The following is a 17,713-nucleotide window of genomic DNA, read 5'->3' as shown; positions in this document are numbered from 1 at the left end:
AGCGAGGAATAGTAGTTAGTCCTAGCCACCCTCATCGCCACTAGGTAGGATCTAACATGTATCCTAACCCGTGTTCGGTCGGGTTCGGTTCGGCTGGCCCTCCAGCATCTCTCTAGGCATCTTTTCCGACGTTTCATCTCTCTCAGCTCCTCGGTAAACCAGGGAGCCAATCGAGATCTACGTCGGGTCAGAGGCCGCACATGATCTTGATTCTATCCCTCTGTTAATGCAGCCCAGCACTGTGTTGGCTTTTTTGGCAGCTGCAGCACACTGCTGGCTCATATTTAAGTGATTGTCCACTAGGACTCCGAGGTTCCTCTCACAGTTACTACTATTGAGCAAGGTACCCCCTATACTATACCTGTACATTTGGTTTTTCTTGCCTAAATGTAGAACCTTACTTTTTTCACCATTGAATTTCATTTTGTTAGATAGCACCCAGTGTTCAAGTCTGTCCAGATCCTCCTGTACATTAAAAGGTTTCAGGCAATCTGAGAAGGTCTCAAACACGATGGACTTTATCAATTGTGAATGGATAAGATACTAGCAGTCTGCCTCGTATGTAATCTGCATGGCCAACTTATTTCTGCTTCCCAGTTGCGCCTCCACCTTTCCCATATCTCCTCGGTGCAGCCACTCCATGCACCTGATGACATGAAATGCCGCTCATGACAGCTGATGCCTTCTCATAAAATGCTGGACAAGGTATTACCAGACTTACTCACATGGTATTGCCACTGTGAATTAATATTGCTCTTCTCCTGCCTAGGATGGTCATCCTCTTCCATTAAGTGCACAGTTTATGGCGCAATGGGGGAGGAAAGGGACACTGGCCTAGCCAGCCTGCTCAGCTGAATCACGTCTGTCGATCAATGGAATGACAGATGTAGCAGCCAGATGACTGCCCCTTTAAAGAGACTGCTCAGTCTGCTGGGGGGGGGGCGTGTGGGAGAGGAAAAGGCTGCTAGTTTCTCAGTTTGGTAAGACTGTCAATGAATTCAATAAGTAAATAGCTTAATGTTGTTTAGTTCTTTATCTGCCTGGGCTACGCAACCTATTATATACCTGTATGTTGTTTGTTTTCTACTTGGCTTACAACAGGCAGCTATATAAATATTTTAAATAAATGAATGCAAACAGTGAAGTTCATAATTAGAGGCTTGGTGTTTTTTTTTCTTATTAGGTTTGCAAAGGTTGAGAGAAAAATTGCCCCCTAGAGCCTCTCCCTCCAGCTGGAAATTAGATTTATTTTAAATCATCTGCAAAGAAGTTAGTTTGCAGATGGTTATGGGAGCCAGTTTACTGAACCCAGAACAGCTGTATCATATTCTACAAACAAAGCAGATTGCCCAGTTCTGCTTGGGCCTCTTTGAATTGCAGAATACATTGCCATAGGAAAATACATAAGTCAGACACTACCAATGGTGGGATTCAGCTAGTTCGCACCACTTCGGCGGAACCAGTAGCTAATTTTTTGTTGCCCAGGCCCAGAATGGACTTCTGGAAGCAGCATCCACATAGAGAAACCGGTTGTTCACATATTTGAATCCCACCACTGGACACTACCCAGTTTCTGTGTCAAATGTCATGATAGAAATTCCCTCACCCACCCACTTGCCCTCAGAAAAATAACCCCACAGGATGAGAGGTAAAAATTGCTATATATAAAGTGTTTACTAATTAATTGCAGACAACAACTGGGGCGAGAAAATGGCACTTGGAGACTGCTCTTCAGAACCATCAGATGTTTGCTTTGATAGGCAAACAAGTAGATTAAAATATATATCTTGTGCTTCCTCTGCTGCTGCATGAGTTGTGGCGTCCCCTACAAACAAAGGACAAGGTACCACAGAAAGAGGCATGTACCCTGTGAAAAACCTGAAGCACAGTAATCTCATCAGGGTAGTTGGGCAGGCCATTGTTGTTTATAGGTCCTCCTTCCTTCCCATCACAGCTTGCCTTTTCACTTTCTTAAAATTTGTGCCCTGCTGCCCTTTTGCTCTTCTACCAGCAGTGGCAATTCAATAAGTGGGCAAGTCTACAGGAAGGTTGTCACATTTTAAGTGGACGCCTTACCTCCCTTTTTGTCAAACAGCATGTTTGGCCCTGTTTTTGTTTCTCTTGCACTGGTAGAAGAAGACGGGACGATACGTAAAATGGAAAGATGGCCAAGATTTTTCTCCTTCTCTCTCTGTGCGGGGATCATATTAGTTAGTAGAATAGGCTACACCAGTGGTTCTCAACCTATGGGTCGTGACCCCATTTGGGGTCGATCGACCATTTCACGGGGGTCGCCAAGCAAGGCTGTCCGCCATTTGTTTTCCCCCTTTTCTGGCGGGTGCCTTACCTCCCTTGAGCTAGGCCAGCTGGTGGTCGGCCTGCTCCATCTCTGCCGCTTGCCAGCTACGCCTTGGCTGGCGCAGGGGGCGGAACCACGCATGCGCAGCGCTCCTGGGCAGGGAAAGTCCTCGACTTATGACTGGTTGGGTAGTCCTCGACTTACGACCGGTTTAGTCCTCGACTTACGACCGTTTGGGGGTCGCGGCATTAAAAAGGTTGAGAACCACTGGGCTACACCAAAATCAAATTCAGAGTAAATTCATTACGAATGCCAATAATGGCATTTTTCCTGTTTCATTAGGAATAAGTATACAGTGAACAAGTTGGTAAAAAAAACAAGTTTATGCCAGAACTTAAAAAAGGGTATAGCTAAAGAGCTAGGCTGTTTTGGCCAAAAGATTCAACTAAAGATAGTCCTCAATGTATGACCATAACAGGGGCGAGAACTTCTGTTGCTAAACAATGCAGTCACTAAGTAAATTGCAGCCCAATTTTACAACTTTTTTCTTTGCCACAGTCTCTTCCTGCACTGACTGTGCTTGTTAGAAGCCCCCTGAGGAGGCTGCAAATGGCAATCATGTCCCTGCAGGAATGCTGCAATGGTCATAAGTATTAGAACTGGCCATAAGTCACTTTTTTTTACCACCATCATAAATTGGAATATTCATTAAACGAATGGTTGTAAGTCAAGGACTATCTGTAATCCAATGTTCATTGACCTCATACTGTAGTGGGCAGCCTGGTGCATCTGGGAAGTTCCAGGCATAGAGAGGAAGGTGGCTATATCCCTCCCCAGCAGCTGGTATATAAGGTCTGTTGGAAGACCTTTTATCAACTACCCATTGATAGTACTGCCTTGCTTCAGCTTTGCTGATACTGCCGCTTCTCATTATTTTCCTTCCTTATTTCTAGTTGTATTCCTGAGAAAATATCACTCAACCGAAGATTTTTTCCCCCCAGGCAATACCATGTAAAGGATTAACTCAGCAAACAGAAACTAATTACGGGGTAGCAGTTGGAATTTATATTGGCAACTGGCAGGTACTTTTGGTGTGAAAGATGAGGCAGGTTGCAAACTGCTGAACATGCTTTCAAGGGAGACTTAGAAGTATGAAACTTATCCTGCTAACGATAACCTGAGGTTTCTATTCCTCTGGTACTTTATTTTCACCCTTATAATAATGAAGTACTCAAGAAAAACACAGTTGCTAAAATTTTGAGTAAGGACAACTTTGTCTTTTCTTTTCAAGTGTAAGGCTAGTTACTTTTCCAGATCACTGTTAAGTCCTTGTGTAATTTAAGTACCGTACCAGTCAGCCCTGTTCTACCACTATAATGATACCAGATGAAATTAACTTATTAAGGCAGATCCTATTGCTTGCATCAATTATAGCAGCCCCAATATTCAAATAAAAAATAGCAGAAGCCTCAAATGATCATCATATCTGCTGATTTTAAAATGAGAACAATGTTATCTAATAAAATTTGATATAACTGTGTTCCCCTACAGCCAGACTGTTAAAAGCTACATGAAAAGGATGCNAGATGAAATTAACTTATTAAGGCAGATCCTATTGCTTGCATCAATTATAGCAGCCCCAATATTCAAATAAAAAATAGCAGAAGCCTCAAATGATCATCATATCTGCTGATTTTAAAATGAGAACAATGTTATCTAATAAAATTTGATATAACTGTGTTCCCCTACAGCCAGACTGTTAAAAGCTACATGAAAAGGATGCAGCTTTCACCCAGCGTGGCATTGATCTCATCCTTTACCCCAATTTCCCTTGCCATGCTATCGTGGACTGGAATTTTTATTTTATTTAACAGATAGCATCTACAGAGGTCATGCAATCACTGATATATAAATTTAGTTTAAATATAGTGTCAGCAGATAGATAGATAGATAGATAGATAGATAGATAGATAGATAGATAGATAGATAGATAGATAGATAGATAGATAGAGACAGAGATAGAGACAGAGATAGAGATAGAGACAGAGATAAAGATATAGAGATTAATACAATATAGGAGATAATATATTAAATTAAGATAAAATCATAATAAAAACACCACACTATGGAGCCATACAATTGCAATGGCATAGACGTTATAATTCATTATTTAAGGAAGCTATCCATCTAACTGCTTCTGACATGGCTGTGCTGAGATCATCCCAGGTGCCTTTAAATTTCCCGAAGAGACATTCTTGAACTATTGGACAGGAAGAGAAAACTAGTCTAGACAGCAATCTGAAAAGTTTGCCCTAGTTCAAAAAACCAGTATTTAGTGAATGTGGCGCTTTTCTAGTAAGACTGTAAAAAGCAGCTATGGGCAATTGCTGAAACACTCAATAAGACTTTCTATACACAGAAACAAACCATTATGGAAAAGCAAAAGGAAAACAGTCCTCCCCACAACAACCAGTACCTAACAAATGGTTAGTTAAGTTACAAATCTATCATGAGTGTTGAAAAATCCCTTGACATGAAGGAAGTGGTAGACATCTATGTTTCTTACTATGACTTCATGTTCATCTTCATTAATACATAACTTAATTAGCTTCTGCACAGCAAAATCCTTCCCTTGCTAATACCTTTCTGACCCTCTCTTTCCACCAAAGAGGGGCAGAATTAGCTAATTGCCAAATTAGTTGTTGTAGCATTAGCATCGTTGGGGTCACTACTCAAAGCGAGCGGAGCCTCCCCTTAACAGTGGGCGGAGTCTCTCACACCCAAACAGAGCCATGAAATATGGAAGCACTTGAAAATAGGGAGCCAATAGCCCGCCTCCAATCGCAGCAGAATTAAGCCCTGACCTGTGAAGTGCTGGCGACAGATGCAGGTGTAGCCTCCTTCCTTGCGCGTGCAGATTCCACCGTTGAGGCAGGGGTTGGAATAGCAGAGGTTAATCTCCATTTCACAGTAATCGCCAGTGAAGCCTTGAGGGCAGCGGCAGCGCAAGCCTGTGATAGGGTGGATAGGTCGGAAGAGGGTGGACAGGGAGGCGATGAAAGGAAATGAGCTGTCGAACCTGAGCACTGAGATGCACTTCATATAGTTTTGGCAGGGCTCCCGGAGGCAAACATTGTCATCAAAGGGCAACACTTCCAGCATGGAGACTGAGGTCAGGGTCATGCGTTTCATGTACAGCTGTTCCTGAAGCTCCTCTGAACTAAAAAAGTGGCCACTCCGGGGCGACATTGCCGAGAAACTGACATTCAGCACTTGTCCTCCAACATCTGTGTCATTCTGGATGTTGAAGATGAAGACATCCTCCTTGGGCGTGGCCAGCACAGTAGCCACGCCCTCTAGAAAGTTGGCAAGGAGAGGTGACAAGAAACGCTCCTCCCACATGTTCTCCAGGCGCACCGTGATACTGTTGGCCAACATGTCTTCGGTGATGATAATGACACGCAGGACACACTGGGCTGTCACACTGTGGATCCCATCTGCAAAATGGAGAGGAGGGACCATAAAAATAGTGTTCTCAAAACTATTATATTATTATATTCCTGTACAGGTAGTCCTCAACTTACAACAGTTCACTCGGTGACCATTTGAAGTTACAACGGCATTTTAAAAAGTTACATATGACCATTTTTCACATTTATGACCATTGCAGAATCCCCACGGTCATGTGATTTACACTCAAATGCCTGCCAACTGACTCACATTTATGACGGTTGCGGTGTCCTGGGGTCATGTGATCATCTTTTGCAACCTTCTGACAAGCAAAATCAATGGGGAAACCAGATTCACTCAACAACCATGTTATTAACTTTAACAATTGCATTTAACAAATGTGGTAAGAAAAGTCGTAAAATGGGGCAAAACTCACTTAACAAATTTCTCACTTAGCAACAAATTTTGGGCTCAGTTGTGGTCGTAAGTTGAGGACTACCTGTAATACATTTTAGCATACAAAAACATGAAACTGTCATTTGTCATACAACCAACTGAAACTTTTGTGTTAGATTTCATATGCTGAAACCAATCACATGATGGAAAAAAATATATTACGCTAACCCCAAGCTAGCATCCTCCAGAGTGGGAAACATTACTCAAACTTAACCATTTCAATTTTTTGTTAAGTTTTCTGATTGGTGATTATTGGAACTGTAAATGACTCATCAGGGCAGCTACCAGGTTGGAGAATTCTGGCATATGCTTTGCATAGACAAGTTCAGCCAATGCGTGCAATAATATGGACTTTGTGGATAAAATGGTCAGGCTTTATAGTGTTGCAAAGTTGCAGCCCTATGATAACTTCAATCTGACCTAAGGTTAAGGTTATCACACTACACTATTTCAAGGTCTTTGAACAAAAGACTGTTTTGAAGACTGGCTTACTATGGAAAGATATATGTTCAAGGTGAATTGGCCACATCAAACTGAGCGGAACCTGTTATATGAAATTTCTTTAAAATGGGATCCCCACTGATGACCTTCTAAAGTCATTAGCCACTGTGCTAATGTAGCAATAATGAAGATAGGTTTTATATCATCTCAATAAAGGTTGAGTGATGCTAAAAATAATGCGATCGTGTCTAATGGAGAAATTGCCTATGTATAGAAAAACTAGTCAAAGAGACACTGGTTGAAGAAAACAAACAGCCAAAATATATATATATATATAAAGGAAAAGATCAGAATTCTGGCGTGTGTAAAATACCACTATATCTTAATTTTTCTGATTAGAAGGATCGCAGAGAGGAAATATATCACAGAAAAAGCTTCATCCTCTCAAAGGAAAAAATCATGAAACAGAATGCATTTTTCTACATAACATTTTGTGTGGATTGATTCTCCTAAATTTCAGAGTCCAGTATTATGTCCACTATAAATTGCTGGTGTTAAAACCCTTTTATGGTGCTGACATTGCAACCCTATCATCAAATGGGGAGCAGTTTCTTAGGACATGCCCCCACATCAAAATCTACAATTACCAGATCAATGAATTGTTCCCTTTATGTAAGGTAAGCTATTTTCATTTATTTTTTTCTGCCCACCTATGGGCAGGACTGTTGGTTCCAAGGGTCTACTATTCTTCCAAAATACGACTCAATGACAATCTAGTATATAAGAGAATAGAACAGAAATAGTGAATTCCCAGACATAGACTAAAGGTTGTTGTCACCTATATAAGCAAACAGCATTGGAATGAAGGATGGACAGGAGAAAAGAGTGTAAATTATTAGCAATTAATTTTACAGTGACCAAACTGTCAGCCCAAAATAAACTGACCCTGGCTTGCTGGTCAGTGGCTAAGGGCGAATTCTATAAAAAAAAATCAGTTACAAAAGTTTGTGATCCTTCAAGTAATTTAAATGTATTCTGTAAAAAGTAGACATGCAAAAAGTACCGACCCTATATAAAATAACTAAGAATCGTTTCCCGACCCCTTTAAATGTCGTGATATCTTTACAAAATGTCGTTGGGATGTCCTTAAACGGTAAGTGGTGACTTGACTCACGAGGTAGAAGTCTGTATCATTGAACATACGTCAAACAGTAAAACAGAATATTTCTAAATGGTTCTTCTCCTAATCATATTTTCCTGCCTCAGGATTGCTGGTTGGAAATTATATTTGGGGAGGGGACATAGAGTGTGCCAGGAGAGGAGGAGCATAGGAAGTCACACTGTTTACTTCAACACAGGCATTCCAAGGTTTATAAATTAATATGAACTTTGGATACATTAATTCAAAAGTCATATATTGATTACATTTCAAACTAATATAAAATGCAAATAATCAGCTAGAAGGTTTAGTTCAGCAATCTCCAAATTAAGAGCTTTTGTGATATAGTAGTAAAGCTAGCTAATTTATTAGATTAGGATCAAAGGAATGCATTTTCAATAACTGGTAGATAACATTATCTCTGGTAATTAGTCATGGTAGATAATTACCCATGCCCAATTAGTCATTCCTTTGAGATGTATGTTTTGAAGAATTCAGGAACCTCACCCAACCATTTTTGACAATCCTTCTTTAGTTTTATTATTTTTCTGAATGTACATTGATGTAAACTGATTCCTGTTGTTAACCACTAGGTCTGTTGTCAAAATGAAAAATGGAAAAACTAAAGTATATTTTTCTTTGAATCAAAAGTACTTAAAGATGTGGAAAATTGCTTTGATCAAAAAAAAAAAAACAGCAAGAGCTTAAACATTTAATTAAAGATTGTTTTATTTAAACATATTTTCTGCCAGATTAACTTTGGGTAGAAATATTTAATATTTCATTTGCAGTTTTTCCATAAAAGTACACCTGTTTGTTTATGTATGCAGGTGTGTGTGTGTGTGTGTGTGTGTGTGTGTGTGCGCACGTGCGCACGTGCGCGCGTGCACATACACACACATATCCATATTGATATCTACATTGAAATTAATATATTGTTGTCCATAAGCTCCACATAGTGACATTGGATTTGCTTAGCAGGTAAACAAATGAACGGGAATAAGAATAGCAAAATGCAGATGCACAGTGAATGTTGGAGATTGCTTCTATGCCATTTTGGGACCTTTACTAGCTTGCAACCCCAGAACTGCCTTCTGCAAGAAAGACCATCTCTGCCTGCTAGCCTATTCAACAGTTTATACAGCAGGGCTCATCAACACAATTATTTAGGAATCCTCCTAAGGTGTGAGCCTTGGACTATCTCTGGGGGTACCATTGGGTAGAGCTGGAAAAAAAACTCTTTTCCTAAAACTTCTGCAGAGCATAGTGCTGGCCCCAAACATGTCATTCCTTGAGATGAAGAAAAAAGCTGGACCTCTCCCTTAGCTTTTGGCAATGGAGTCACTTTTTTCAATGCTAGTGATGGGACCACAGCTTTCACTGCCCCTGAAAAATGATAGGCTACGTAGGCAGTGCAAATTGTGTCAGATGGAACTGTCAGCTGGCTTCACCCATACCTTGCTTCTCTCTGTCTGGAGCAACCTTAGACCAGACAGAAGGCTGGTAGTATAACTAAAACATTGGTCTGAAACAACTTCCGATGTTCTTCCTTTTGAGTGGCTATGTGCAAAATGCATTGTGATTCTTTCTTTGCTGGGCTCCTCTCTCAAAATTTTCTCTTTATGGCCATCAGTCATTGTGTGTGTATGGGAAATAGGATGGGGGTGGGAATCCAGCTCCAGGATGACATGTTTGTGATGGAACAATCCCTCTCTGGGAAAGAGGTCCTGGAAGAGAAGATGTCCAGTCATTGTGCTCCAGACCACATATAATTTACCTTCTTTATACTGTTATTCAGACATATTTCTTTATTTTTTCCTCCAGCTGAGAAATGGAAAGATGGACTTGTAGGTATTTATTATCAAACTGCTTTCAGCAGTTTGGAATACCCAACTGGCACAAACGCTGCATTATCAGGGCTCTGCAATCCTACATACCAACCGCAAATTTACATTTCTTGAGTTGTGGTCTTTATGTAGCTAAAATGATGGTGTACAAGAAGGAGACATCTATAGGATTCAGAGGAAGAAGGAAGGAAGGAAGGAAGGAAGGAAGGAAGGAAGGAAGGAAAGTCTAAAAGCAGAGAGGAGAGAAATTCATTGAAGACCTGATCTATCAGATCTTGATTAACATTGAAAGGGGAGAAAAGGGTGGGGAATGAAGGGAGAGGACAGAATCTGCTCTCTAAATAGACCCAAAGAGGAGAATATTCATTAGAAAGCCTTGCTCCAAAAGAATGTACGGTAGATGTTAAAGTCCAACATGTATGGGTAGCCCTCAACTTACAACCCTTCATTTAGTGACCATTCGAAGTTACAACAGCGCTGAAAAAAGTGACTTATAACCATTTTTCACACTTACGACCGTTGCAGCCTCCCCAAGGTCACATGATCCAAATTCAGACACTGGGCAACTGGCTCCTCCTTATGACTGTCGCAGTGGCCCAGGGTCATCTGATCACCCTCTGCGACCTTCTGGCAAGCAAACTGGATTCACTTTACAAAAGTGTCACTAACTTAACAACTGCCGTGATTCACTTAACAACTGTGGCAAGAAAGGTCATAAAATGGGGCAAAACTCACCTAGCAACTGTCTTGCTTACCAACAGAAGTATTGGGCTCGATTGTGACCATAAGTCGAGGACTACCTGTATAGGCATCCTCGACTGATTATAACTGAGCCTGGAATTGCAATCATAAGTCATGTTGGTCATTGAGTGGGTCATCACATGAACGTGCCTGGTTTTATGATCTTTTTTCAACAGCTGCTAAGCAAACATGTTGTCTGTTAAGCAAATGTGGTGGTTGTTAAGTGAACATCATTGCCGTTAAATTGAACCCGTCGTTCACAATGGGCATTTTTTTTTGCCAGAAACTGGAAGTAAATGCTGGTTTCTGACAAAAAAAAATTTGCAAATTGATGTCACATGACCACAGGATGCTGGAGAACAGCCATAAATGCAGTCTGGTTGTGGAGCACCTGAACTGGGATCATGTGACCATGAGGGGCAGCCATTGAAACTTCAAAATTGGGTTGTAAGTTCCTTTTTTTGATTTGTTGTAACTTTGAATGGTTGCTAACTGACCAGTCATAATTCAAGCACCACCTGTAGTTGTAAACTGGGTAGGTTAAAGCCACCTTCAGTATAAAGTAATCTCAGTTTGGCTAATGATATTTAAGGGCTGTTAGTCTGCCATAAAAAAATTCTCATTAACTTATCTATCTGTGTAAAATATTCTAACGGGGATTAACAGTGGAATCCCTCTTAAAATATATATATTAATCTTGCTGTAATATTCATTTTAATAACATTCATCTTACCCCAGAGGCTTAATAGAAATTTCAATCACCAAGTTATTTCTACTAAAATTGCATCTACACACTTAACCCGTTTAATTCAACATATGGTGATATATTTCAGGAAAGATATAAAGCCAAGTATTTTATCGAATCTGTACAATTGTAAATCCTAATCTCTTGCAGTAAGGGGTAGATGGAAAATAAAGCACATAATTAGAATTTCATAAAAGTAAAGAATTAAGGCAACAATGAAAATAAATTCAAGGCAGGCAGCAGGGGAAAATGACCAACAAGACAAATGTGATTTTTATGCACACACTCTGAAGCAAATGAGGTTCTCAATAATTGTAACAAATGAAGAATCAGAATAACAAACAAACAAACTTGCATCTCTTTAAACTGTGATTGATAAAACTGCAAAAAAGCAGTGTGAAATTTTAAAGCATTTCTCTGATTAATTCCTAAAAAAAAATGGCAATTCTCAAGTCAACTAGCCTGGTCTTTACTCTGACTGAGGCATAACTAACAATCCTTCCTTTGCAGGCAGGGTTTTGGAGGCCTGGGGCAGAATGGACATGCCTACATAAATAGACAGGCAACAAAATGATCTATCGTTAGTGGATATTTGAGTAGCTACCTTTCGCCCTATGATGAGATCTGCTGTTATTTTAACTTGTCGCATGCTACATTTTATTATGTAACACGTAGTATTGTAATTATTTTCTGCTTTGCATCCACGTACACATGGAAATTTGTTTCATTGTTTAGTAATGGATTTCCTCCATTTTGGTGAAGAATATATGGCCATCATGTGAGAGAATGAATGGATAGGAAGACCAGAATCTAAGGGTTTGGGCATGCAGTATTCTTGCCTTGATTCTAACAGTCTCTGAATATCAAGCAAAACATTCTCTGCACTGCACTGCTGGAAAAGGCCCAAAGAAAATTTTTAAGTTTAATAAATATTTATGTTGAAATTACTATATCTAAAAATGAATAATCAAAATGGGGGTTTTTTTTACATCTAAAACCTTCTAAAGCACATTGTTTTCAATCTACTTCTGCCTCTATTGGCCTCCACTCTTCTGTCACCTTCCCTGTCGTAAATTTTAGTTTATAAGATCTCAGGCAAGAATTTACAATCTTATTCTATGTTATACATTAAGGGCTAAATGAGCAACCATGAATGAAGGGAATATGTTAATGCCCTTGTTTCAACATGCAACATCAACATGCTCAATGTGTAGAACATTAACCAGAGCCAATATGGTCTAGTTTTTAGATGTTGGTCTAGGGCGGGGGTAGGCAACCTTGGCTCTTTTATGACTCGTGGACTTCAACTCCCAGAATTCCTGAGCCAGTATGGCTGGCTCAGGAATTCTGGGAGTTGAAGTCCACGAGTCATAAAAGAGCCAAAGTTGCCTACCCTAACTCTAGGGCCAGGGCACTCAGGTTCAAAACCCTTCAACCACAGAAGCTCATTGGCGACTTTGGGCTAGTCCAGTGGATCTCAACCTTTTTAATGCCGCGACCCCCAACCGGTCGTAAGTTGAGAACTAAACTGGTTGTAAGTCGAGGACTAAACCGGTCGTAAGTCGAGGACTACCCAACCGGTCGTAAGTTGAGGACTTTCCCTGCCCGGGAGTGCTGCGCATGCGTGGTTCCGCCCCTTGCACCGGCCGAGGCGTAGCTGGCAAGCGGCAGAGACGGAGCAGGCCGACCACCAGCTGGCCCAGCTCAAGGGAGGTAAGGCACCCGCTGGAAAAGGGGGAAAAAAATGGCGGACAGCCTTGCTTGGCGACCCCTGTGAAATGGTCAATCGACCCCAAATGGGGTCGCGACCCATAGGTTGAGAACCGCTGGGCTAGTCACTCTCTCCCAGCCTAACCTATCTTTCAGGCTAGTTGTGGTAAGAAAACATTGGAGGGGGGGGGAATGTTAGAAATGCCATCTGGAACTCCTTGGGAAAAAGTAAGGTATGAATCCAACAAGCAAATAAATAAATGATTGTGATTAATAATCAAATGGGAATGGCAAGAATGAATGGTAGATATTGTCCACACCTTTTTTTTTTTTTTTTTTACAAAACAATGCTTCTGTGTACATTTGATTCTAACATACTAGGATGGCCAGTCATTCTTGGCAAGTTCATGGACAAGTCCATGCACTTTTCTTTGTCAACCATTTCAGAATATTTTCTTCCTAAAGCTGAGAGCCACCCAGCTGACTTCACGCTGAAGGTTGGACTAGAAAGTCTGGAAAAGGTTCAAACTAAACACTGGAAAGTAATATTTATTTAGGAAATCATAACAGTGTATGTGTATTGGCGATGTTCTCCTTGTGTTTTAGAGATGAAACTTAGCAATGAAATATAGCTTAAGATGAAGTCCTGGGTTCTGTCACCTATTTTTGTTTTCTCAATAGATTTGTGACTGGAAAAAAACCCCAGGGTTATGAGAGTAGAAGGAGGAATATATTCAGGGCAGCACAGCAGGTCAATCCCTTTAGTTCTCAGGCTGACCTTGTCTGAGCTCAGGTTGTAATCATGGTTAAGCCTAGTTAGTACATGGATAAATGACCTCTAGAGAACACTACAGCTAGGGGGAAACTAAAGCAAATACTTCTACACTGGTTCTAAGAAAACTGCACAGACATATTCATAAAATCTCCAGAAGAAAAAGACCAAATGTGGAGGAGTCTTTACTTCAAATACGGGAGCTGCAGAATGACAAGGAATGATAAAGAATTTCTCTTGATGTGCTGACAGAACCTAAACTTTGAGGCAAAACACTCACTTGTGTCCATTGGGATGAATGCTTTGTTGGTCACCTTGGACAGCTCCCTTTGGATCTGATTGGAATTGCAAGAGAGGTTCCTCTGGACAAAAATTCAAAATACTTTTTTCCCACAGCAATGTGTGCAAGGGCCCAAAGAACTCACACACACTGTTCCTGTGGTTTCAGAACAATCTTTTTAAAGCACCTTCTCCAAACTGGAGATGCGCTAACATTAGTTCTCACAACATGATAGTCAGCCATCTGAAGATTACGGCTGGCAATAGAGACTCTCCAAAGAACGTCACGTGAAAGAAGATGGCTTCTGATTAAGATTCTGTGACTCTGCTGTAGTCTGTGGTGGCCTTCAAATCAATGGAAGTTGCGAGAACTGCTGTAACAAATTAGGCCCAAGACATGATGTAAGCCGCTCTCTACCATATTGAAGGATCTAGTGCAGACAGAAACAGCCTATAATGATTACTTTGGGGCAAGACAAGCCTAATAAGCAAGGTTGCCCCCCTTTCAAGCTCTGATTGGAAATGGTCTCTTAAGAAAAAGCTTCCTCTAAAAGAGAGAGGGAGAGGAAAGAAAAGAAACACTGACCCCATAGCAACCAAGTCTTGCTGCAGAACATCCTTATATCTTCTGACTTAGATCTGATTGTCTCCTTTTCTCTTTTCAACTGCTGGGCCAGACACCAGCTCTTTGAATTTCTCCAGTACCTTTGTAGTTTACAGAACAGAAAGATTTAATGATTGCTGCTGTTTTTCCCCCCTGCTGTTGCTACAGTTGTTTCTGTTTGATTTTTGTTTGTCCTTTAAAGAGTGATATTTCAACCCTGCAAATATCCAAAAGGATCCTCCGGTGCTGACACCAGGGACCCTGGAACTCAGGAGATAAGGCTGGGGAGGGAGGAGAATCAGAGAGAAAACAGAAGCACCAGTGCAATGAAACAAGAACTAATCTCTTTAGTAGCAGGCCGGGCTGATGTGTGGAAACTCAGAGCATCAAGGACTCCTCCTGAGCTACAGATATTCTCTTCTATAGGCTGGTGTATTTTGCTCTTTTCCATATTCCTCTTGGTTTCATGCAAAAGATTGAGAGATCTTTCTGGCTCAGGGACAAGGCTGGAATGTGCATATGTTTGGACCCAGAAATGGAATCAGCTATTATTCTCTCCTGATCTGTGCCAGGATTTGCCTGAATTTGATTCCAAAACCACCAATTTTCAGCCAGAGGCCCCATGCAGTGGTGGGATTCAGCCAGTTCACACCACTTCAGCAGAACCGGTAGCTACCTTTTTGTTGCCCAGGCCCAGAACGGACTTCTGAAAGTGGCAACCACACAGAGAACCGGTTGTTCACATATTTGAATCCCACCACTGGCCCCATGGTAGAACATTTGAAAAACAGATTGAAGAATTTTTGAGCATACACAGAGCGCATTTTCCTTACTCTTTAAATACACAAAGGGAGAAGGATTTTCTAATTAAAAATCAGCATTTTGTACATTTTGGATCACTGCTGTTTATTACATTCATTTTCCCCCTCTTCTTTTTTTGCAGCTATGAAGTAAAGTCCTATATATTGCTTGAAATGTGGGGAGTTTCCCTGGTCTGAAGCAAATGCTTTGGTAGGTGTTTGGCATGCCAGTTGCATTATTTCTTTTGTGTGAATTGCAGGACATTGGACCTTCAAATGCTACTGAATTATAACATTTCACAGCCCCCACCAACATAACTAATAGGGAAAACAGCTAGGACATGGATTTTGACTGTATATGGAGGGCCACCTATTTTTTTGTACATGATAAAAGATAGTGTTCACTACCAGAAGATTCACCACCACCACCACAATAAGGGCTCTATTATTACCATGAGAACTTCTCAGCTTGAATTTCATAACACTGAAGGCACTTTTGGGACTTTGACCTTTAACAATATTCAAAATAGAAGGAGCTGTGGTTAGAATGCAATATTGCAGGATAATTCTGCCCACTGCCAGAAGTTTAAGTTTCACCAGCTCAAGGTTGACTCAGCCTTCCATCCTTCCGAGATCAGTAAAATGAGGATCCAGATTGTTGGGGGCAATAGGCTGACTCTGTAAACCGCTTGGAGAGGGTTGTAAAGCACTATGAAGCAGTATATAAGTCTAAGTGCTATTACTATTGCTAAAATCTTCAGATGACTCAGAACATGACAGCTGTTATTTAGGATCGATCTTATGGAAACTCTCCTAGAGTCTAGTTAGCTTTTAGGTTAAATTCAAAATTTCAAACTATAAATTCAGTACAATACCATTATGCTTCACCAGAACTGAAGTGATTCAATTGCCAGAATGCTTGGTTTCTGTGTCTTAAAAGGGAAGGGAATTGCCTTGTCATTCTTAGGCAACCAAATGACTTGACTTAGGTCACCAAAAGCATGGGGATAGTGTTATATGTGCTATCCTCCATCTGTGGAGAACAAAGCCTTTTAAAAGAGAACATCTGATGTGGTAGGGAATTCACAGCCAATGTCTCTTGCTTGCTGATTCTTTCTGAACCATCCATGACTAGTTCCTATCCTTTAAAGGTGCAAAGTCCAAGCCCTCAGAGCAAGTCAATAGCAAGAGTTGTTGGAAACACATTTTCACTGTCAGGACATTTCAACAAGCCAGCAATTCACTGTCTTATTTCATCTGTGCTTTTGATTAATCTGGTTTTTTTTATTGTTAGCCTATTTGATTGCCATTTGTTGATAAAAACAATTCACCAAAAACATTGTTAAGTGTAAATGCTGTACATGAATTGCTTTTTTGGGTTTTAGAGTCTGTTCAAACTAGGAGGCTCCCAAAAAAACCCCATCAAACCAGGGTTTCTAACATTTTAGAGCAAAGAAGCTATGAGATCCTGGCATTTAAGGTATAAAAAGTAACATAATTTATACTTATAATTTGCTAAAAAGACAATTGGTAGATATACTGCAAATAAATGAAACTTGGAAAGCACCCAGATTAAGAAGAAAAAAAGCAGCTCAAGATTCAGAATAAATTTTGATCCATCCAAATTTGAACTTTGGGCCCTGATACTGAAATTATTCACTATGCGAGAAAGAACTGAAAGAGAGTTGTTTCAACTGATATTAGATCCACTATAATTGAGCTGCAAAAATCTGGTAGATCATTGTTGGCAGCAAAGAATTACAGTCTCCTGTTCAGCTGCTGCCCATGAGCTGAAAGTGGAGGAAATTCTGTAACTCTGTTGTCCCTAGTCTGTTGTAATCTGACAGCTGCTATAAACCTCAGCAGGGGTAAAGAAGTGGTTAAAATGATCCATCCCAATGATCCAATGGTGTGTAATGAATCCAGTTTTCTAAATGCACTTGGGGAATTTTCTATCTTATCAGCTGACACTATACTGCTAAAGCCTTGGCAATCTGCCGAAGAGGCCTGGGCAGTTGACATTATTGGTCCTCAGTGCCTCCTTTCCTCTTTAAAGAGCTCAATTGCACAATGGTTTATCAAGGAGCTACAAGAGATGAAGCACATTAAGTAAAAGGCTAGCATGGAAAGGGAGGAACTCTTATGATGGATTGAACGTGGAATGGGCCCCTCTTAGCATCCTACACTGTCATGGTAGGTGTAGAGAAAAGAGATACTTCCCTGCCTTCACTGTGTAACACAGAATAGGCTGCCAATACTTTTCTATTATGTGCAGTATCTCTTCCATCAAGATGCTGGAGGAGGGAGCCGGAACAGTTGGAAGCTCACTGTGAACAATTTATATCAATCAATCAGATTCAGCTTAATCTAGACTCCAGCGTTGGGTCAGGTCACAGGAAAATAACCTTGG

At 40.6% G+C, this 17,713-nt stretch overlaps 1 protein-coding gene across 1 annotated transcript in view; it reads right to left on the bottom strand.

Annotated features, from left to right (window-relative positions):
* The window catches only part of LOC107295484 (cadherin EGF LAG seven-pass G-type receptor 3-like), a gene marked incomplete at its 5' end in the record, with an annotated part of 75,393 nt that extends 69,597 nt beyond the window's left edge, over window positions 1-5,796 (bottom strand). Inside the window, one exon of the mRNA XM_029285860.1 lies at window positions 5,164-5,796. Coding sequence (XP_029141693.1) covers window positions 5,164-5,796 — 633 coding nt within the window. The remainder of the gene's footprint in view (window positions 1-5,163) is intronic.
* Window positions 5,797-17,713: the final 11,917 nt, after the last annotated feature.

This window comes from Protobothrops mucrosquamatus, unplaced genomic scaffold, assembly GCF_001527695.2.
Source record: "Protobothrops mucrosquamatus isolate PMUCROS unplaced genomic scaffold, P.Mucros_1.0 scaffold2358, whole genome shotgun sequence".
NCBI classification, from domain to species: domain Eukaryota; kingdom Metazoa; phylum Chordata; class Lepidosauria; order Squamata; family Viperidae; genus Protobothrops; species Protobothrops mucrosquamatus.
The sequence above is the reverse complement of the archived record's forward strand: the minus strand, read 5'-3'. Positions and strand labels throughout refer to the sequence as shown.